At 35.1% G+C, this 22,193-nt stretch overlaps 9 protein-coding genes across 9 annotated transcripts in view; 6 read left to right on the top strand and 3 right to left on the bottom strand.

The window, feature by feature from the left end:
* Positions 1 to 837: 837 nt before the first annotated feature.
* On the top strand, positions 838 to 3,687 carry HYPBUDRAFT_114753 (glycoside hydrolase family 31 protein; the record flags this gene model as incomplete). The annotated part of the gene is made up of 1 exon (XM_020219066.1): positions 838 to 3,687. The coding sequence occupies one exon, from the start codon at positions 838 to 840 to the stop codon at positions 3,685 to 3,687; it is 2,850 nt and encodes a 949-aa protein (XP_020074226.1).
* A 521-nt stretch (positions 3,688 to 4,208) lies between these two features.
* HYPBUDRAFT_114747 (uncharacterized protein) lies at positions 4,209 to 5,870 on the top strand (the record flags this gene model as incomplete). The annotated part of the gene is made up of 1 exon (XM_020219063.1): positions 4,209 to 5,870. One exon carries the CDS (start codon positions 4,209 to 4,211, stop codon positions 5,868 to 5,870), a length of 1,662 nt encoding a protein of 553 aa, XP_020074225.1.
* Positions 5,871 to 6,005: 135 nt separating this feature from the next.
* Positions 6,006 to 10,161, bottom strand: VAC7 (Vac7p; the record flags this gene model as incomplete). Its single annotated transcript, XM_020223323.1, has 1 exon — positions 6,006 to 10,161. The coding sequence occupies exon 1, from the start codon at positions 9,813 to 9,815 to the stop codon at positions 6,006 to 6,008; it is 3,810 nt and encodes a 1,269-aa protein (XP_020074224.1). The 5' UTR covers positions 9,816 to 10,161.
* Positions 10,162 to 10,570: 409 nt separating this feature from the next.
* PFK26 (Pfk26p) lies at positions 10,571 to 13,623 on the bottom strand. The gene has a single exon (XM_020219874.1). It carries the CDS (start codon positions 13,530 to 13,532, stop codon positions 10,647 to 10,649), a length of 2,886 nt encoding a protein of 961 aa, XP_020074223.1. The 5' UTR covers positions 13,533 to 13,623; the 3' UTR covers positions 10,571 to 10,646.
* Positions 13,624 to 13,632: 9 nt separating this feature from the next.
* Positions 13,633 to 14,519, bottom strand: HYPBUDRAFT_154022 (uncharacterized protein). The gene has a single exon (XM_020221857.1). It carries the CDS (start codon positions 14,137 to 14,139, stop codon positions 13,978 to 13,980), a length of 162 nt encoding a protein of 53 aa, XP_020074222.1. The 5' UTR covers positions 14,140 to 14,519; the 3' UTR covers positions 13,633 to 13,977.
* Positions 14,520 to 15,412: 893 nt separating this feature from the next.
* On the top strand, positions 15,413 to 17,630 carry HYPBUDRAFT_230432 (MFS general substrate transporter). Its single transcript, XM_020223140.1, has one exon. The coding sequence runs from the start codon at positions 15,482 to 15,484 to the stop codon at positions 17,225 to 17,227; it is 1,746 nt and encodes a 581-aa protein (XP_020074221.1). The 5' UTR covers positions 15,413 to 15,481; the 3' UTR covers positions 17,228 to 17,630.
* A 391-nt stretch (positions 17,631 to 18,021) lies between these two features.
* On the top strand, positions 18,022 to 18,261 carry HYPBUDRAFT_154021 (uncharacterized protein; the record flags this gene model as incomplete). Its single annotated transcript, XM_020221856.1, has 1 exon — positions 18,022 to 18,261. A coding segment is annotated over exon 1 (163 nt), but the record flags the coding sequence as incomplete, so codon positions are not given.
* A 467-nt stretch (positions 18,262 to 18,728) lies between these two features.
* On the top strand, positions 18,729 to 21,428 carry HYPBUDRAFT_243992 (MFS general substrate transporter; the record flags this gene model as incomplete). The annotated part of the gene is made up of 2 exons (XM_020223322.1): positions 18,729 to 18,780; positions 19,668 to 21,428. The coding sequence occupies 2 exons, from the start codon at positions 18,729 to 18,731 to the stop codon at positions 21,128 to 21,130; spliced, it is 1,515 nt and encodes a 504-aa protein (XP_020074219.1). The 3' UTR covers positions 21,131 to 21,428.
* Positions 21,429 to 21,519: 91 nt separating this feature from the next.
* Positions 21,520 to 22,193, top strand: part of HYPBUDRAFT_150531 (MFS general substrate transporter) — a gene marked incomplete at both ends in the record, with an annotated part of 1,738 nt that continues 1,064 nt past the window's right edge. The window contains one exon of the mRNA XM_020220280.1: positions 21,520 to 22,137. Within this exon, the coding sequence (XP_020074218.1) occupies positions 21,520 to 22,137 (618 nt within the window). The remainder of the gene's footprint in view (positions 22,138 to 22,193) is intronic.

Raw genomic sequence — 22,193 nt, 5'->3', positions numbered from 1 at the left:
CTGAGCTCATTCTGAAGGCTATTCGAAGGCTATTCGAAGGCTATTCGAAGGCTATTCGAAGGCTGTCCTGTAGTACGAGCCTGGTACATTGGCACCAGTTTGGTACAAGTCTAGCAGTCCATGTTGGTGCAGACTCGGTGTATTTCATAGGCACGTCTCAGCATCTTTGGCGTCGAACGCGGGTTTGATGTATTATCTGGGAGTAGAAAATATACTACTTTAGATGTATTATACTACTTTAGCTGGATTATACTACTTTAGTTGGATTATCGATGAGAGAGATATAAGAACAAGAGAAAATAAGAGAAAATAAGATTAAACAAGATTAAACAAGATAAAATAAGATGAATATGGAAATAGGATATCATGAGACATAAATAAAGGCGAATAGGAGTATCGAACAATATATACTACCCTTTTAACAAGTACAATTTGTACAACTACAGTTTGTACAACTACAGTTTGTACAACTACAGTTTGAGTACAATACATTGGGCCCTACAATACCCATTTTGGAGGGATATTACTACAGTTTGGAGAATGGATGGTCGCAATAATTGGATTCCGTTAACGGAATCCCCCACATTTTCCATTTTGCAACTTATTGGAGTAATAAACCCTAATACATAACCTGACTTTATACAAAGCAATACTCTGAATACACTATACAACGAGTTGCTGAATATTCCGATGGCAGATTATTTTCCCGAGTACATTGTTTGAGTTATTCCTTGCCCCAGGCTAACTACCTGGTGATGGAAATTGCGTTATATTCGTTGAGCCTATAAATATGAAGAGGACTGACTCTGGGAGGTTTTCAGTTAGAGCACCGCAAGCATGTTAGTACCCAGAATAGTCACCCTATTGGTGGCAGCATTGGCTGCCAACGCTGCTCCCGCTAGCGAGTCTGCCAGCTCGGCAGACTCTCAAATTACCCTCGATACCGAATTGACTCTAGGAGTCAAACAAACCCCCAATATTGAAAACGATACCGCAGTAGATGCTAACCAGGTTGCCAAAGGTTATGATTTGGTCAATGTATCCAGTACTGCCCGAGGATTGACCGGGATCTTGAAATTGAAAGAAGCTACCAACCTTTACGGTTACGATTTCGACTACCTCAACTTATCTGTCAGTTACCAGTCCGACGAAAGATTGAACGTTCATATCGAGCCGGTAGACTTGACTGATGTCTACGTGTTGCCCGAGGACTTGGTGCCCAAGCCTTCGGTCGAAGGCGATGTCAACTCTTTTGACTTTGATAATTCCGATTTGGTGTTCCAATACTCTGCTGAAGATTTCTCGTTTGAAATTATTAGACAATCAACCAAAGAGTCCTTGTTTTCCACTAAGGGGAATCCTTTGGTTTTTTCAAATCAGTTCATTCAATTTAATACTTCTTTACCAAAAGATCACTATATCACTGGTTTGGGTGAATCCATTCATGGTTTCCGTCAAGAACCGGGTGTCGTTAAAACGTTATTCGCTAATGACGTGGGTGACCCCATTGATGGGAACATTTATGGTGTTCATCCATTCTACTCGGATCAAAGATACGATACTAAAACTACCCATGGGGTTTATTGGAGAACTTCGGCCCCTCAAGAAGTTTTAATCGAAGAAGAATCCTTAACTTGGAGAGCTCTTAATGGGGTCATTGATTTATATTTCTTCAGTGGTGATACTCCGAAAAAAGTCATTAGTCAATACGTTAATGAAATCGGTTTGCCTGCTTTCCAATCTTATTGGACTTTTGGTTATCACCAATGTCGATGGGGCTATGACTCTGTTGACGAATTACAATCGGTTATTGATAATTTTAAAAAATTCAATATTCCTTTAGAGACCATTTGGTCAGATATCGATTATATGGATTCTTATAAAGATTTCACGAATGATCCTCATAGATATCCAAAGGAAGATTTTAAAAAATTCATTGAATCTTTACATGAAAATAATCAACATTATGTTCCAATCGTTGATGCTGCTATTTACGCTCCAAACCCAAATAATCAAACCGATAATGATTATCCTCCTTTCCATGATGGTATCGACTCGGATGTTTTCCTTAAAAACCCCGATGGCTCCTTATATGTTGGCTCAGTTTGGCCTGGTTATACCGTTTTCCCGGACTTCTTAGCTAATGATACTCAAGACTACTGGCAAAAATGTTTCGAGGATTGGTACAAAGATGTTCCTTTTGATGGTATTTGGTTAGATATGAATGAAGTCTCAAGTTTCTGTGTGGGCTCTTGTGGTTCCGGTAAACTTGAAGAAAATCCAGTTCATCCTCCTTTCGCTGTTGGTGATGTTCCTACAAAGTATCCTGAAGGTTTTGAAAAAACTAACGCTTCTGAATATAGTTCAGTTCAAGCTTCAATCTCTGCCACCGCTTCTTCATCCGCTTCTTCTTCTTCTGCATCTTCTACTTCAATCGATTCTAAAAACACTTTGGCCCCAGGTAAAGGTAATATTAACTATCCTCCTTACGCCATTAATCATTTCCAAGGTGATCATGATCTTGCTACTCATGCAGTTAGTCCAAATGCTACTCATCAAGATGGTACCCTTGAATACGATATTCATAATCTTTATGGTTATACTCAAGAAGTTGCCACTCATAAAGTCTTACTTGAAATCAATCCTAATAAAAGACCCTTCATTCTTTCTCGTTCTACTTTCCCAGGTTCAGGTAAGTATACTACTCATTGGGGTGGTGATAATAACTCTCAATTTAGAGATGCTTATTTTTCAATTCCTCAAATCTTATCATTACAAATGTTTGGTATTGGTATGATTGGTCCCGATACTTGTGGATTTAATGGTCAATCTAGTATGGAATTATGTTCAAGATGGATGCAATTGTCTTCTTTCTTCCCATTCTTTAGAAACCACAACGTTTTAAGTGCTAATCCTCAAGAACCTTACGTTTGGTCTTCTGTTACTGATCACTCTAAACAGACTATTAACATTAGATATTTATTATTACCTTACTTCTATACTAATCATTATGATACCCATACTACTGGTACTCCTTTGATGAGAGCTTTATCTTGGGAATTCCCAAATGATCGATCTTTGGCCGGTGCAGATAGACAATTCTTCGTTGGTGATGCTATTCTTGTTACCCCTGTTTTAACTCAAGGTGCTGACACTGTTAAAGGTGTCTTTCCAGGTGCAGGTAAAGATGAAGTCTATTATGATTGGTACACTTATGAAAAGCAAGATTTTGAAGATGGTAAAAATACCACTTTAGACGCTCCTTTAGGTCATATTCCTCTCCATATTAGAGGTGGTTACGTCATTCCAACTCAAGAACCAGGTTACACCACCGCCGAATCAAGAGAAAATCCATGGGGATTAATCGTTGCTTTAGGTGTTGACAAGTCTGCTCAAGGTAAACTTTATGTTGATGATGGGGAATCATATGAAATTGAAGAATCCTTATACGTCAATTTTGTTGCAGCAAACAATACTTTGTTATCATCCTCTTTTGGTTCTTACGATGCAAGTCAACCTTTGGCAAATGTTACCATCTTAGGTGTTGATTCTAAACCAAAGAATGTCAAATTTGATGGTAATTCAGTTGATTTCTCTTACGAAAACTCAACTCTTTTCGTTACTAACTTGGAACAACAAACTAGTGACGGTGCCTTTGCTAAACAATGGAAACTTACCTGGAATTAGATTCCTTCTCATGCTGTTTTATTTTATTCTTCTCTCACGTTAATTTTGACTCCAGCAGTGCTGGAACATTTTTCGCTGTTTTCACTGAAAACTTTTTTGATACCTTTTTTATAGTAGATTATGAAAAATTAAGTCTATGCCTTGTTTTAAAAGTTCATTATTGTAAGAGAGTTCGATCGAAAACGAAAGTTTGTGGCTGTTTTGCAACAAGCTTTCCCCAATACTTTGGGCACAAATCCAGCTTTTCAAGTTTTCGAAGTTTTATGATAATTTTTGGGGTTTTTCTTATAGATAAAAGATTCGATAAGAAGGTTATCCTTATAAGCTTAAAATATAGAAAAAACTACTTTATTGCTGTTTTTCATTAAACTTCAAGTTCATCTTGACAAAAATTTAATGCTTTTTTTACAAAAATCTCATAAAATTAAAAATACTCTTTTTTTGCAACTTTTGATTGCAAAAAATTGCTTTAGCTACCAAATCACTGTGAAAACATGAATTCTACTTTTCCAAAAGATCTCATGGTTTCTTTATCCTTCGACCTTTCTATAACTGATATTTTAGATATTGTCGTTAGTTTATTTTTAGTATGGGTTATTTTAGATATTATAGGAATTGGGACTCCCGAAAAAATTGAAGGCTTATTTTCCATACCAGAAACACCAATAATTGGAAACTTGCTTGAGATTTGGAATCACCCTTCTAAAGTCTTTATGCACTGGGGAGCGGTTTATCGTAAAGATATGTTTCAAATAAGAATAGGTTGCAAACGAATGATTGTTGTCAATTCATTCGATGATATCAAGCAATTATGGGTAAATCATGCAGTTGCAAATAACTCAAGACCAGTCTCTTTTACATTTCATGATATAGTGTCTGCCTCTCAAGGATTCACTGTTGGATCAACACCAGCCGGAGAAACTTATCAAAGAAAGAAGAAGACCATTTCTATGGAACTTAACAGAAGAAATGTCGATTTATTGTCCTCAATATTGGACGAGGAGACTAAATATACTATGAAGAAAATAGTTTGTCAAAATATAGAATTGAATTGTCTTCCTTCTGAAAATATCTATAACTACATAAACACTAGGTTTAGTGATATCGACTTGCTAAAATATGGCCAATACTTTGCTTTGAGAAGTGCTATTAGTATTGCTTATGGTTGGCAAATGGATTGTTTCAATTCTGATTCGGAATTAGCTCATGAAATAATAGAGGTTGAAAGTGAAATAATAAAATTAAGGTCTCCCATAACAAATTTGCAGGATTATTTTCCTTTCTTAAGGTACAAGCCGCTAAGCTTGTTATCTAATGCAAGTAAAGCAAATTTTTGGCGTATTCGACGTGATAAGTACATGGACTATCTTTTAGAAAATTTGCAGCAAAGAATTCAAATGAAAAATCTTTCCGCTTGTCAAAGTTTGATCGGAAGATGTCTTCTTCAAAACACTAGTGAATTAAGCTTTGCAGAGATTCAAAGTCTCTGCTTAACTTTAGTTAGCGCTGGCCTTGATAATACTTCTTTCAACTTTAACCATTTGATGGGACATCTCTCACATCCAAATTATGGATACTTAATTCAAGAAACAGCTTTCAAAAAATTAATGGATTGTTATGATGATAATGCAATCAAAGCTTGGAAACTTTCAGCATATGAAATGAAATGTGATTATATCTTGGCTTTAGTAGAAGAGTGTTTTAGATTTTTCACAGTTTTACCGTTGGCATTACCCCGAACAACAACTAAGAAAGTAAGGTATAAAAATATTAATATTCCTGAAGATACTATTCTCTTCATGAATGCTTATGCTGCCAACCATGATCCAAGCAGGTTTCCAGAACCTTTTGAATTCATTCCTGAGCGTTGGTTAGACAAGAATACTGGTAAAATGTTAAGCTCAAAACAAATTAGCCATTTAGCATTTGGTGCCGGGTCAAGAAAATGCTCGGGACAGCATTTAGCAGTCAAAGGTTTATATACATTAACAGCTAGAATGATTCTTCTTTTCAAAATCAGAAGACCCATTGATAGCTCCATGCTAATGGTACTTGATCCTTTTCAAAATGATTCATGTCCGAACGCTACATCGTTTGAACCTAAGCCTTTTAAAGTTAGATTGAAACAGAGACACCATAGGGACTCTAATGCCTTATATAACATATTAACAAAGAGAAACTAGTAGTCTATGTAACTTTTAATAAAATGGAGCATTCTTCAGATCTATTAAGATTATAAGTAATGATGCTATAAATGAAAAAAAAAAAAAAAAGAAGCAAAAGAAAAAGCAAAAAAAAAAGAGAAAAATAAAGGAGGGTTATCCTGATAATCCATCTTGATTTGGATCAACGTATTGTACTTTATTGACCACAACAGATTTAGTGTTTTTAGTCATGGGTAAATTGTATTTCAAAATACCTCTTATTATAAGGTCGAAAGGATTTTTGGAGATGATCTCCCATTTCTTTGAGTTATCAGGTTCAGTAGAGTTACCCTTTGAGACAAACTCAGTTGGTAAAATTTTGAAATAATCTCGGTCATTACCCAAAATGAAGTTATTGTTAAAATTCGTCAAGTTTTTACCAGGAGACAACAATTTAATGGCACCAGTTTGTTGAATTGGATCACGATTAAAAAATCCTCCTTCAAAAGATAGAGAAGACTCTAAAGAGAAAACGCTTCCCAAGAGAACAGTTTCCACCATGCTATTGACAGAAATACCAGAAGATCCACCATCTACCGCGTTGTCAGGTAAATACCCACTTTTAGCGAATACATCCAATTCAACCTCATCGATAACAACTGTAAACCATCCTGGATTATAAGCCTCGACGACAATATTAAAAAGTAGTTCATCTTGACTGACCAAAGTATTTTCAACACCAATAATATTAACATTGGTCAAGTCCTTTGTTGATGCCAATACAAAGCCCGAAACAAATCCGATAGCCAATATACAAAGTATACCAATTAAAGTATAAAGAAAACTTTTTATGCAATTGATACGGCTATTGTTAAGATTGTTTTTGGAAACCTTTCGTGGTAAAAAGAAATGTCCGGTGCTTGGTGATAAATGTGGATGACGACCACCATTTCCACCGTTAAAGCTCTTATGATCGATTAACTGGCTTTCTTCATCGTATTCATCCAAATCATAGTAATAATTTTGCATAGGATCAGGATAAGGGAATGGGAAAATGTCACTATTAGTATTAGGATTAGGATTGGGGTTGGCATTATTATTATTATTATTATTATTATTGCCTAATGGAGGACTTATATTACCACCACTAGTAGGGGTATGAGAAGGACCCATCGATAAGTATCTTTTATTCTTGATGAGACTTGAAGCTTTCTTACCACCTTGCAAATTTAAATTAAGAGATCTATAATGTGGAATTCTAGAATGACTGTTACTACCTTGATTAATCAAGGGGGAATTTTCGTTTAAAATACCACTATTATTATTAGTACCATTATGAGGAAATCTAATATTATGATCATAATAAATTAATTCATCATCGAAATCTTCAATATCGAAATCATCAGGAATAATACTATACCTTCTAGGTTGACTACCTTTTTTATCAAATAGTTTAGAAGTTGTTGACCTTAATTTTGAAGAATTATTTGAAGATTTATAATTCTTCTTTGAAGTATTTTTACTAGTAACTGTAGTATTATCATTGTTTTTAATTCCTTGATTCAATTGTTGGTTAATATATGTAGCATTCAGACTACCATTACTATTATTATTATCATCAGCTGCTTGATTTACACCATTAAGGTTATTGGGGTTAGGATTCATGGAAACAGTGTTATTTTGATTATTGTTGAAATAATCACCTTCTGTTGATAAATCGTCAATTTCAGCATCATCATCAACTTCATCATACGAATAATGATCATCATCATTAATACTTTGAGTACGGGAAGTATGATAATTAATACCAAAACTTTGAACTGGATTATGAATAGCAGGATGAGCATTTACATTGGAAGCGTAATGACTAAGAGGGGAATGACTGAAATTACTTAAAGCTTTACCAGTTGCATTAATATTTTGATTATTAAGATCGGCAAAATTTCTTTCATCATTATTACTGGTTGAATGGGCCAACGAGAAAGTTGAGCCTTGTCTCTGAGTGGAAGGTCTTGATTTTAATATATGGTCAAGATAATGATTACTATCATATGAATTATCGAGTGGAGAATGGAAAGGTTGAGGTTGATGAATTTGATGGTTTGAGGTAAAGGGTAAGGAAGGAGTACCTGTAGAAGATGCAGAAGGGGTTGGTTGTGATTGAGATTGTTGGGGCGATTTTACATTTTTCGAATGTTTTGGTGTATGAGCAGCATTATTCAATTTGAATGAATGAATTGATTTTATTGAATCAGCACGTCTTATGGGATGTCCAATATAATCATCATCAGGTTTTATAGAAGAAGTCACAGACCCTTCTACTACCGGTTGAATTTGAGAACTTTGAGGTTGATTATTACCTGGAATGGTATTTCCTTGATTTTGAACATGGGGATTAGGTCCAGCAACTTGAAGGGGACTGTTTGAAGCATCCAAGTTATTATTTGGGGTCGTACCATCTGGTGATAGAGGATTGGAATGAGGAGGGAGAGGAGTGTAAGAGGGATTAGGAACATTAACATTATTGTTAATTGAATTAGTATTATCATCATCATAATCATTCAAGTTATTATTTTCATAAACAAAAGTTTCATCACTATCAGAACTTTCAACGTCATCAACAGCACTAGCTAGTTTAGCAGCGAAAAAGTCAGTTCTAGTGGAATTTTGTTTTGAAGATTTTTTAGTCTTTGGTTTATTTGATTTTGTATTTGTTGAAGTATCGTTATTGGTATTAGTTGCCGTAGGTTGATTATTTAAAGTTGTTGGAACGGTTTGAAGATTATCATTAACCAGATTATTATTATTATTATTGGTATTAGTATTAGTATTAGTATTAGTATTCGTATTATTATTAGCATTAGGGGTAGGATTAGTATTAGTATTATTATTATTATTATTATTATTATTATTATTATTATTATTGTTATTAGTAGTATTAGAATCATTGTTATCATGCTTAACTGCAGACGAATTCAAATCTTTCAGATCCTCTAGTTCATTAGTAGAAGGATTAACAACTTGTTGATTTGAAGTTATAGAAACCGTAGACTCATTACCGGTAATACCACTTGGGAAAGTGGTAGATTTTGGAGAGGTATTGACGATTTCTGATATTAAGGTTGGATTTTTTGGATGAGGTTCTTTACCATTTATAATCTTTTGTTTTGCTTTCAAAGATTTATTCAAATTTGAAACAATTTGTTTATTACGGAGAGCAGAAGCAGAAGAAGCAGAAGGTTGATGATTGGAATTGGATACTAGGTTAGAATTACCACCACTATTTTGGTTAAGATTACCGTTAGCAGAAGTGTATGGATTATTATTAGTGGTGGTAAGAATGGGAGATTGGCCAATATTTGAAGAAGGATTTTGCGACCTATTAGCAGTATTACGATTCCCAGTTGATACCTCATCAGGGTTTGTTGCTGAGGCGGAGTTTACTGGAGAAGCAGTACCATTTAACTGAGGATTTAAGGAGGTAGATGTAAATTTTGAGCTTGAGTCAGCAGAAGGATGGGGTCGAATTGCTTTTGATTCCAGTTGAGGAGATATTAGTTTTTCCTTTGGTATCTTGAAATTACTATTTAGCGGAGGAGCGGTTTTATTATTGGGAGCATGTAAAGTAGTAGTACTATTTTGCGATGAATTTTCATTACTTGAAGTTAATGGAGTATCAGAAAGGGATACACCTCCTTGGTGAATATTTGAAGTTGTTTTATTAGATGCAAAAGGAGAACTAAGATTGGAATCATATAATTTATTTTCAATAGACGGGGATAATAGTTTCTCTTTTGGTATTTTGAAAGCTCCTCCTATAGGTCTTTCCAAATCGCTTTTGGTTTTGGACTTGTCTTGACTACTTGGTTGCTTTTGCTGTTGCAGTTGTTGACTTTGACTCGGATTCACCATGGGCGGAATATCTATCGATAGACGCTTAACATTCCTATTGGGAGACTCTGATACGTTTTGATTTGACATCATGGACTTAAAAACAAGAGCTGATTTCAACGGAAATTCAATAAGCAATGAAAATATTAAATTATATAAACTAAGCTTCTTCTCCGGGACACCTCTTCACCAAACCACAAATGACTTTCCAAAATAGCCCAATCAAACACTAAACTTATTTCTGAATAACGAATGAATACTAAGGTTATTGGATTCTTTAGTGTTGAAATTACGAGAGCAAACAAAGACACGACAAGCGACACACTCTCGGTAGACGGCGTACGCGAAGACCCAAAACAAAAGCAGAATAAGAGCGTCTCTGACAGGTTCAATGACCAATTAGCAAGCAGCAGAGCTTAACAAGATTCCTTGTTGCTTGATCAAACCAATGGTTAACTCAACTCGAATTAAGCGCTGTCAATGAACTCACACACAAAGGGAAAATTAAAGAGAAAAATTTATAGGCGAAATTTTTGGTGATGACAGTAGAAAAAGGGCACCGGCGCACGCCCTCCAAGGGATAACTGGAAGGTAAAACCACACCCGTGCACCAAAAGCTAATTGCAACTGCTGCCATCAGCCAATTGGCAGTCAGTTAAGAGGGAGAAGGAGCAGTGAGAGGTAGTAGGCAGTTGGAATAGGCAGTTATAAGAGGCAGTTGTAATAGGGAAGTGGCCATGGATCAAGAACACGGGAGATGGGCCGAGGGATTAGTATGGGTCACTGATAAAGCCAAATGGATTGACTTGACAATAGACGGTAGATGGCTTACTACAAGAAATGGTTGGGTTAAATCATGACAATGACGTTAATGCTTTTTTAATATACACATGTGATCATAAGAGAGAAGAGAATGCAAGATGATCAAGGAGTTCTCAAGTTTTTCAAATCTTCTAATTTTTTAGATAAGCTATTATTAGCACTTTCTTGATCATCGGTAGTAGAAGGAGAAGAAGCCAGTCTTGCACCAAAGCTTAAGCTTCTTCTTAGACTGAAATTACCAACGGCGGCATCATTTTGTTTATCTTTAGCAACTGCATTTGGAGCAGCGACTGTTTTGGGACGATTTCTCTTAGAAGATGGAGGAGCAGTTGGCACCACTGAGTACTTACGTTCTTTGAAAAGGACCCCAACTTCCTTCATATTTTTTTGATGCTCGGGTTCTCTTTTAACAAACCAATCTAAACTTTCATCATACTCATACATTCTATAATCAGTACCGTAAGGTTTCAGTTCCAAACAGTATAAAGTATGTAAAGGAACATCTAACTCACCAATTGAAGATTTATCTAAATTCAAAAAATAAGCTAATAAAATTCTTAAAACAACTCGATGACTAATAATCAATAAATGATCGGTAGTTCTTTCAATCTCAGTAATTAAAGGTCTTAATCTGGTTAAAACATCTAAATAAGATTCACCCCCGACTCCAGGATATCTGTAAGTTAATTTATTTCTCAATCTGCTATCGAATTCTTTTGGATATTTTTTTTGAATTTCATTATAAGTTAAACCTTCAAATTTACCTCCACCTAATTCATTTAACATTCTCATTTCTTTAATTGAAAATAATTGTTCATCAAAATATTTCCCGGTTTCCACTGCTCTAAATAACATCGATGTCCAAACACAGAAATTTGGTTCAGTTGGGATATTATCTAATTTTTGATCATCATCATTCGAAGATTCATTTGAGTCGTCTCCAAAAATTGAATTATATTTTAATTCTAATCTTGTACTAAATCTTTCTAATTGTTGTTTTCTAAACTCTGATCTTTGATAATCCATAAAATTTGCTAAAGTTTTCGAAAATTTTTGACCACGCTTAGTTAAATGAGAATCTCCACCAATTCTACCACTTAAATTATCAACTGATTCACCGTGTCTAGTGATCCAAATTTGACGTTCACATAAATTAAAGTTAAGTAGAAAATAAATTGTTTGGGATGCTAAAAAACCTTGAATATTATAACTAACAACTTTTTTACCAACATCAATCATTTTCACATATTGAAACCCTGGAATTGATTCTTCCAGTTCATCAATTGTTTCATAAGCCTTTTCATAATTACGTAATCTTCCAACAAAATCTTTTAATGCAACTTCTGGATCCATGGATTTATAATCAGGACCACTTAATTTTAATCTTATATTTGATTCAATAATGGAAGGATCAGAACAAATACTTTCTAAATATAAAACTTTCAATTCACCTTTTGATCTTTGTTGAATTCTTTTCAAAACTTTAAGACGACGGGATTTAGTTGAATTTGTTGCATCAAATATACCAACACTACCCGAACCATCAATAACATAATTTAATAATTGATCTAAGGTATCCATTGCCCATTTTTCTCTTAAAGTATTTGAATTTTTATTATTTGGATTGAAAAAATCGGCATTATGAGAATTTGAATCCTTTTTAACAACAACTTCTTCATCTTTAGTATTTAATGCTGGACTATTATTATTAGTATTATTTTGAGATTCATTTTGAGGAGTGTTAATATCGGGTAAAGGATTAGCTTCAGGACCACTATTATTTTTATCTTTTCTTCTAGTATTACCAACATTGAAAACTCTACAATCATGTTGTAACCAATTTAAGTATCTGGTTAACTTATTTGTAATATAAGATTTACCTCTTGCTGGTAAACCAACCATTACAATAACTAATTTAGAACCAACATCAACGGAAGCAATATGACCATCAGGACTTGTTTTAGAAGAAGTTTGTCCGGGGATATTCAACGTATAAGCTTTATGAGCAGGAGGAGGAGGTTTTGTTAATAATAAATTTTTCAATTGTTCTAGTGAAGGAGTTTTTTCAAATTCTTGTTGTAATTCAATAGGAACATCGTGTAATAAATCCGCCCGGACATCTTCATCTAGATTTAATCGATGTTCACTTGATTTTGTTTTCGATAACTTATTAGATTTTTCCTCCTTTTTACTGACATTTGTAGTGGAGGTCATTGGAGAAACCGAGCTTGAATTCAGTTTATCATCCAAGTCCGTCAAATTTAAATGAGAGATATTTTTAGTCTTTAAGATTGGTCTTTTTGAGTTTGAGTTTAATTTTTCGTCAATGGTTTTTTTATTATCGTCCATATCATCATCGGTATCATAATAATCACTTGATTGATATTTTGTAATTGGAGATCCCATACTGGATACTATTGGAGTATCAGTTAAAGGTCGTTTATTAAATTCGGGTAAGATTGTATTTGAATCATTATTGGGGGTATTAGTATTGAAATTATTTGATAAATGAGAATCCAATGATTTACTGATATTCATTTTTTCATTTGGATACGAAGTAAAACGAGTTAACCGTGATTGAGGATTTGATCTTAAATGAGATCCTGATGGTTTTTTCTTTAAAGAATGATTTGTTGATTTGGTTTCTTGATTTTCATCTAATTTAGATAGTTGGCTTGTTAAATTAGAATGACGACGTTTTTCAATCTTCTCTTCGCCCCGGTCATCTTCATTTGATGAATCTGATGGAGACAGAGTCGATGAGGAATTTGATGAGGAATTTGATGATGCATAATTAGGTGATGGACTTGCCATAATCAAATTACTAGTGGATCCATGATTGAAACTTACTTTTTTAATATGATTCCGTTGGTTAGCCAATACGGCATTCGATATTGAATTGGATTTCTTTCGATTATGATGAAGTTTCAGTGGCCTATTGGATGGTGGTAAGTCATTTTGTTCGTTTGATGAAGTTGACGCCATCATATATCTGCTTTATAAGACTCCTTAACCGTATTATAACTTAACTATACGATAACTTAACTATACAAACTTGGAGGAGCAACAGTATATGAATTAGTCAGACTTTTTTTTTTTTTTTTTTTTGGTATTCTCCCTATATGTCCAGACGGTTTACCGGAGTTTTTCTTGCTGAGATTCACCAGATTCTCACGGTCAAAAGAGCAAATCACCAGCTTGCTGATTGTAACCCCAGTGCACTACACGGGAAGCCCCTTTCCAGGCCCAGCAGGTTGTCCGTGGGCCTTGGGGTCTGCCAGCTGGGCTTCGGAGCACAGTAGGAGAGGGGGGGACAAAACACCCGTGCATATTTTTAAACCTCCGTACACCAGAACAATAAAACCCGTGCACCAGATAAATAAGCACTTACATAATCAGCCATTATCAACCCAACAATAAAGGTACCAATGTATCAATGTATCAATGTATCAATAAACGTATCAGTAAACGTATCAGTAAACATATCAGTAAACGCATCCTTGATCAATGGGACGGTCTCTACTTCGTGATGTGTTGAAAAGTGGAGCCCCACCGATAAGATGGTGATGGTGGCTCCTTGAGCTCGCTTATTCATGTCACAAGACCTAGAGAGTAGATTTATTTTATTCTCAGTTGTCATCCCATCATCGATGCAATGTCTAGACCCTTGATATATTTTCATGTACGTATTGCCGCATCATATAGATTGCAAGTTAAGCTTGTCCCAAGCTACAGGTTAATCTGGTATGGTTGCCCGATTCAACGATTTGTTGTGAAATATCTTTAATAGAGTAAACCTCGATCAAACCTTAAACCAAGACATTTCATCTCTTTCCGTACATCTGTCGTTTGTTGTGTTTCCGTTTCGACTTGTCTTGCGACTGGTCTTGCGACTGGTCTTGCGACTGGCCTTGCGACTCTTGCGACTGGTCTTGCGACTGGTGTTTTACTGTTTCTTCGCAGGGTTACAGCATCATTATTATTACAGCTTCTTCAATAGAGTATTTATTATTTCTGTAACCATTGCTTTGAGCTCATCAAATCATCGCCATCACCACCCCTTCATATATTGCTTAGACACTTAGTCCGATAGAAAACAAATGAAGGGAAAAAAGTAAGAAAAGAATGGTTGTGAAACCTTATTGTGCTCCAACTTATTGTTAAAAGTAGTGTGAGCTTAAAGGTATTCTTTGTTCACAAGATTCCTTTGCCTTTTGGTAAACTTGGTTCTAGAGTTACGATTGTTCTCTTATTTCCACTCGGGAAGAGGTTTCCTTTTTCTCTTTTAACATCCAAACTTAACAAGTGCTCTTGCTATTTCATATTATCTTTCTTATTATTTCTAAATTTTTCCTTGCTTTACAACTAATTTTAGTATTATATTCACTGGTTGGTGTCTTTGTTTAAGATTTTTTATTTTTTAACTACTTGCTTCTTAATCCAGTGCTAAACCATACTTTTTCGATTATTTGCTTAATGTCCTAATGTAATTTGTTTTGACTAGTGCATCCTATGACCATCTTGTGACTCCTGTTGTTATGTGACTTCACCCTTCCGCGGGTATTTCTGCTTCTTCAATCCTCATCTTTGTCGTAGATAGCCTCTACCCAGTTACTCCCAGCCCTTCACTCCCTACTGATATCAACTTGATGCGGTATAGTTGTGCAAAAAGTTCTGTTAACGCAGGGTCTGCAACTTTTAGCTGGCTTTTATTTCTTTTGCTTTGCAATCTTTTTCGCATTCACTTTTTTTTTTTTTTTTTTTTTTTGCAATTTTAAACAATAATATTATAAGTTTATTATCTAGTTTGTAATTTCTATCTTTTTGGCTAGAAAACTTATATAACCATAGCATTTCCTTATAAAGTTGAAGATGGAAGTTCTTTTCTTTCTTCGTATTCTGGTGGTTCTTTTTGTTTTCTTTGTAAATTGATAACCATGAAGTTTACTAGTCCTAGGTTATCACTAAATTCAGCTAATCGTGAATCGATTGATCTTGGAGAAAGTGAGCCTTCGTCGCCGGTTGATTATGAGAAGTTCAAGAAGTATCAGGAGGAAAGGGTGGTACAACACCAACAATCACAAGAAACCATGAGCTCATGTATCTATCCAACTAAACAAGAAAATAAAAAGAAAAATTATCAACGAACCATAATTAGTAAAGTTGAACTGCAAAGTTCATCATCTGGGTCAAATGATGATGAAGACTTTGATAAAGAAGATGAAGATGATTTCAGTGATATGAGTGAAAAAAAAATTGTGAGAAAATTAGATTGGAGATTAATGCCTTTATTAACTATTATATATTTAATTGCATTTTTAGATAGAGGTAATATAGATGAGGCTCATCAAGAAGGAATTAGTAAAGATTTGGGGTTGAGTCAACATGATTATTCTTTATCAATAACTGTTTTTTTCATTCTTTATGCTTCAATTCAAATACCATCAATCTACTTAATTAAGAGAACAAAACCATCTCATTTAGTTATTGGTACCATGATTCTTTGGTCAGCTTTGATGACGTTAATGGGGGGTTTACAAAACTACAAACAATTGATGGCAGCAAGATCATTTTTAGGTATTTTACAAGCACCTTTATTCCCCCAAGTAACTTTTTGTTTATCAATGTACTATACTAGAGATGAATTTTTAATTAGAGAATCAATTTTTTTCTCTGCTGCTTCGATAGCTGGTGCTTTTAGTGGATTATTAGCTATTGGAATTAATAGGTTAGATGGTTATGGGGGAATTGAAGGTTGGAGATACTTATTTATAATCGAAGGTGGATTTAGTTTATTAATCGCCATTGCTGCTTATAAATATTTCCCTGATTTCCCTAAAGATGCAAATTTTTTATCAGAACGGGAAAAGAAATACGTTCAATACAGAGTAGCTCATGATAATAATAATGACGATGATGACTTCATTCAAGTAAATGATAATTTATTGAAAAGAATTCCTAAAATAGCGGAAGATGATTCAAATAATGATAAATATATTATTGATGTTTTGAAAGATTGGCAGTTTTGGGGTCAATTATTCTTATACATTGGAACTTGTGTTCCATTAAGTGGATTATCAATTTTTTCTCCAGTTATAATTGAAAATTTAGGTTTTGATTCAACTATTAGCCACTTGTTATCAATTCCGATTTATTTGGTGGCTAAGATATTTAGTGTGATTCAAGCGTTTGTTTCAAGTTGGGTTGGGGTTAGATCTCCTTTCCTACTATTTAATTTCATCTCAATGTTAGTTGGTTATGTGGTTTGTATAACTGGAGATCCAATTTCAAATCCTGGAGTGGTTTATGCTGGTACCTTTATTATTGCTATGGGGATTTATCCTGCTTTCCCCATGGTGGTGGTTTGGAATAGTAATAATTTATCTGGTTCGTATAAAAGAGCTATTGGAGTTGGTTTACAAATCGCTTTAGGTAATTTTGGTTCTACATTCAGTGCCAGTTTTTACCGTGCTAAAGATTCACCTCATTTTATCTTAGGTCATTCTGTTGAAATTGGGTTCATAATATTAGGATTGGTGATGGTTACAATATTATTCCTTGGTTATACTTTTGCTAATCTTAATAAAAAAAGAAAATTAGCAAGTGGATTTTATGATCTGTACTCAGAAGAACAATTAAGGCAAATGGGTGATAAAAGCCCTTATTTTTCCTACAGATTATGATATTTCTTCTCCCTTTGAATTATTTTTGCATATTAATTTCGCTTAAAGAATACTAATCTTTTAACTAGATTTTTTTTCCCGTTCCTTTAATATATTCCTAATATCTTTAATCATTTATATCGCATACGATTTTTCTCTTTGTTTTCTAGTGATGCTTGAGGGTTAGCAAAGTTTTTCTTTCCTTTTACATAAAGCCATTCGCTTGTTCTGTTTGATTTCTTATCACAAAATTTTTCTATCGTTGGAGTTGATTTTTCTGTTCTTTGCTTGATTTATTCCTGCTAAGTTTCTTTTTCTATACCTATTCCTTTATTTTTTTTGCTAATCTTTATGTGATTAATATTACTTAACGACTATCAATATGACTACATATGCTTTTAAATTTCATTTCGTTGTAGATATAGAAGCAACTTTTTTTTTTTTTTTTTTTTTTTTTTTTTTTTTTTTTTTTTTTTTTTTTTTTTTATTTTTTTTTTTTGCAATCAGTTAGTAGTCACGAGCAAAATTCCCATCTTGATAAACACGGCAAATCCCCAATAAGGACATCACTTGTTCAGCTAGGAAATTCTGGTTTCTTGCTAATTTTATTATTGAAACAACTTAAACAAGAGACTGCAAAAAGATAATAGAACAGTGCATACAAAACAACCAGCCCTGCATACGACTGCGAAAAGACAAAAGCCCTATATAAATCTTAATTCATATTCGGTCAATGACATAACATTATACACTTACTTTGTTCTAAATCTATTCTTTTCCCTAATGCTATGCTATTTCTGTTTGAGGATTGATTTGCTTGAATGAGAGAATCACAAGACCGAGAAGGAAGTGGAGGAGGTTTCTATTATTCTATTCGCCTACCTTGCTGTTGTCCTTGTACTGGAGCTGTTGTATCTGTTCGCTGGTCGAGGAAGGAAGATATTCCAAGTCTTGGCTTTTTGGATTATGAATCTGTTGTCATGAAATGAATTTGATGAATTTGGCATGCTGTAGAATTTTTTTTTTTCAATGTATGTGTCCCTTATAAAAAATCCCCTTGATTACTTTACAAAATATTCATTTAACAGCTTATAAAATATTTCTTCAATATACCCAGAAACTTTAAGTCTTCCTATACTTGCATTTTTTAATCATGGTTGTAATCACAATTATATTATTTTCCATAGCTGCAAATAATAATTAAGCCTCAGGCTCAACTTGCTCATCAATCACACGACAAAGAAAAGGGTGTAAAGGATTTTCCGGACCAAGTTTTAAGGGATGAATTACAATCAACCCTTCCAGATATCGTCAAGCACAAATGGACGCCAACTCGTATCAAAGGTTGTTATCTTAATTAATTTATGATAAGAGGATTGATTTTGGCTGCTCTGCTTTTACCCCCACTAAATTAAACTTTAAGCATGCAAAACCCGCGGTGCACGGGTGCTAGCCTACTGTGGCACGTGACCAGGAAAGACCCTGTTATGAAGATGGTGATGAAGAAGGGCTTGCAAAAAGCATGTTTGGAAAGGCTTTGTCCATTTCACGAGCCCTCGCATTAGATCTTACTCGTTCCTTGGATTGTATCTTTGGAAATGGTACTTGGATCTTATCTTTGGAAATGGTACTTACAATACCAATTGTTCTGCTCTTTGTTCTCGGGACACTTTCAATAGGAATCCAGCACTAAACCCATTAACACAAACACCAATCCAGCTTTGCGTGTCGAAGGTTCGTTCAGCCAGGAGTATCAATAGAAGCACAAACCATTTCCATTCAATACATTCTGATTCAAACAAGTAACAAGTAACAAGTAATTCAAATAACAAGTAATTCAAATAACAAGTAATTCAAATAACAAGTAATTCAAATAACAAGTAATTCAAATAACAAGTAATTCAAATAACAATTAAGTAACAACAAAGTCACTCAGAAAGTGACACTCCAGAAAACTCATATACAACTATCGAACTGGATGTCGTAGATATGTCAAGTTGAAAAATACGTCAAACGGGTACCGGGTGTACGGATGTCCAGGGACGGCCTCGTATTTTTCGGAGTTTCAAACAGGGCTTGTATCAGCAAAACCCCGGCAGCCCACCAGAGGTCCCCAAGGTCAGCAGCCCACCAGAGGTCCTGCCCAAGGCCAGCACCACCGCGATATAAGTACGGGCAGAATGACTCATCGGCATGTTTGAAGGAATCCCGAAAAATATTGTTTGATTGGTTCAGATAAACAAAGCCGCTCGCAGGTCGACGTGGGGAAACTAAAATTGACGGAATTTGGCAGATGGTGAAAATTTCATCGACATTGATTTCTTTGAAAAAGATATAATCTTCATTTATATATCGAAAAACATCAGGATGGAGGCTAAAATGCCAGCTGCAAAAAACGAACTAAACGAAAAAGATACTAATCAAAATTTAGAGTACGAGTCTGCTTCTTTGGAGGATTTAGTACCTGACTTTAGTGACGTTGATGAAAAAAAACTACTTCGAAAGATTGACTTCAGGGTTTTGCCCTTATTCACGATTATCTACTTGATTAGTTTCTTGGATAGAGGTAATATTGGTGCTGCTAAGATCGAGGGTCTTCCTCAGGACTTAAATTTACAAAGTCAACAATACAATAACTGTTTAACAGTTTTTTTCATTTTTTATTCGTGTGCAGAAATCCCCAGTAATATTATCTTGAAACATGTTAAGCCTTCTCTTTTCATGGTTTCGGCAATGATACTATGGGGGATTGTAATGACATTAACTGGATTAGTGAAAAATTACGGTGGTTTGATTGTTTGTAGATCATTACTAGGAATATTAGAAGCACCTTTATTCCCAGGTATTTCTTTTTATCTTTCCCTTTATTATAGGAAAAATGAGTTTTTGGTCAGAGAAGCAATTTTCGTTTCTAGTGCTTCAATAGCCGGGGCTTTTTCAGGGTTATTGGCGGCTGCAATCACTCAAATGGATGGTATTGGTGGTATCGAAGGTTGGAGATATATTTTCATTCTTGAAGGGGCTTTAACCATTGTGGTTGGACTCCTTGCATACTTAGTTTTCCCGGATTTCCCCCAAACTGCTAAATTCTTAAACGACCGAGAAAGAGAGTATGTTATTCATCGAGTTAAAAATGACTCTAATACTGATGGGGGTAGCTTAATTGACAAAAACGCTGTTGAGAATCTCAATAGAAAAGCTCCAGTTGGTGAAGATCACTCTAATAAACCAAAGTATATCTGGGCAGTTTTCAAAGATTGGCAATGTTGGGCCTCTGTTTTCATGTATTTTGCCCTTGCTATTCCAATTTACGGGCTTTCACTTTTCGCTCCAACAATCATTAATAACTTGGGTTATACTGCAACAAAAGCCCAATTATTGACTGCTCCGGTGTATATCGCAGCAGCCATAATAAGTATTGTGCAAGCTTATTATTCTGGTGTCGTGGGAGTTCGTGCTCCGTTCATCATTGTAAACTTCCTTTTTGAATTGGTTGGTTTCATAATCTGTATATCCATGAGTCCAGCTACCCACCCAAAATCGATCTATGCTGCCCTTTTCATCATTGCATTAGGTGCCTATCCATCCTTACCGGTGGTTATTGTTTGGCTTTCAAATAACGTGTCGGGCTCTTATAAAAGAGCAGTTGCAATCGCTTTCCAAATCGGGTTTGGGAACTTTGGTGGAATCGTCAGTAGTAACATCTACAGAGCTCAGGATGCTCCTAGATTCTTATTGGGCCATGGTATCCAAATCCTATTTGTTTCCCTTGGGATTATTGCTGCAACTGCTTCTTTAATCGGTTATAGTGTTTCCAACTCTAAAAATTCTAAAAAAATTCAAGCTGGTGCTTACGATAACTACTCCGACGAAGAACTACTTGAAATGGGTGATAAAAGCCCTTATTTTGTCTATAGACTCTAATCAAACTTATATACTTTTAAAATATTCCAGCCGTACGGTGTACGTGTTTCCCAGCCGTTGTATTACATCATTAGGGGGGTTCTTCCCCACATTTTCATCTCGTGTCCTTGAGTTGCAAAATTCTTCCGCAGAGCTACTGTTGATCAATTTTGGCATCCACGTCGTCATCTCTCCAGCTGGAACAGGCTCACCACATGGTGGGAGCATTGTTGCTGATGGGGACACACTGGGGAAGGTGGGGATGCATCCTAAGTTTATCTGATTGTAAAGAGAAGCAAGAAATTTTTTTTTCCTTGATAGACACTACTACTCTTTTTGCAGTTTGTAATGGCTATATATAACCTTTTATCCTTGGTGTTTGCAATGGGTTGAATAGTTTGTATTCAATCATGGCTTCGATTACTTCTTCGCTCAATGAGAGGGAGGTTGATAAACCTACTGGTCTTCTCGACGATTGCTCAAAGAAAAACAATAATTCTTCCTCTATCCATTCAACGAGTTCCGATTTTGATGATAACTCTACCAAGTTAGGCTTTGCTTCTACAAATGACGAAAACTCAACAAGGAGCCTTGATTCTGAACCGGATTTCAGTGACATTGATCAAAAACAATTGATTAAAAAACTTGATTTCAGGTTGATGCCGCTTTTCACAATTCTATACTTGATAAGCTTTTTGGACAGGGGCAATATTGGTGCTGCGAAGATAGAAGGACTTGCAGAAGACTTGAATTTGCAAGGATCAGAGTATAACCTTTGCTTGACGGTGTTTTTCATATTTTACGCAACTTTGGAGATCCCCAGTAATATCTTGCTTAATCACGTTAAACCTTCGGCTTTGATAGTTTTGGCTGTAATCTTATGGGGGATTGTCATGACTTGCACTGGCTTGGTACAGAAATACGAAGACTTACTTGCATGCAGGGCATTACTTGGTATCTTTGAAGCTCCGTTGTTTCCAGGGATCTCGTTCTACCTTTCGGTTTATTATACCAAGAATGAGTTTTTGGTAAGAGAAGCAATATTTTTTTCAGCAGCCTCTATAGCCGGTGCCTTTTCAGGTTT

This window comes from Hyphopichia burtonii (assembly GCF_001661395.1).
Source record: "Hyphopichia burtonii NRRL Y-1933 unplaced genomic scaffold HYPBUscaffold_8, whole genome shotgun sequence".
In the NCBI taxonomy this organism is placed as follows: Eukaryota; Fungi; Ascomycota; class Pichiomycetes; order Serinales; family Debaryomycetaceae; genus Hyphopichia; species Hyphopichia burtonii.
Note: the sequence above shows the minus strand (reverse complement) of the source record. Positions and strands in the feature narration are given on the sequence as shown.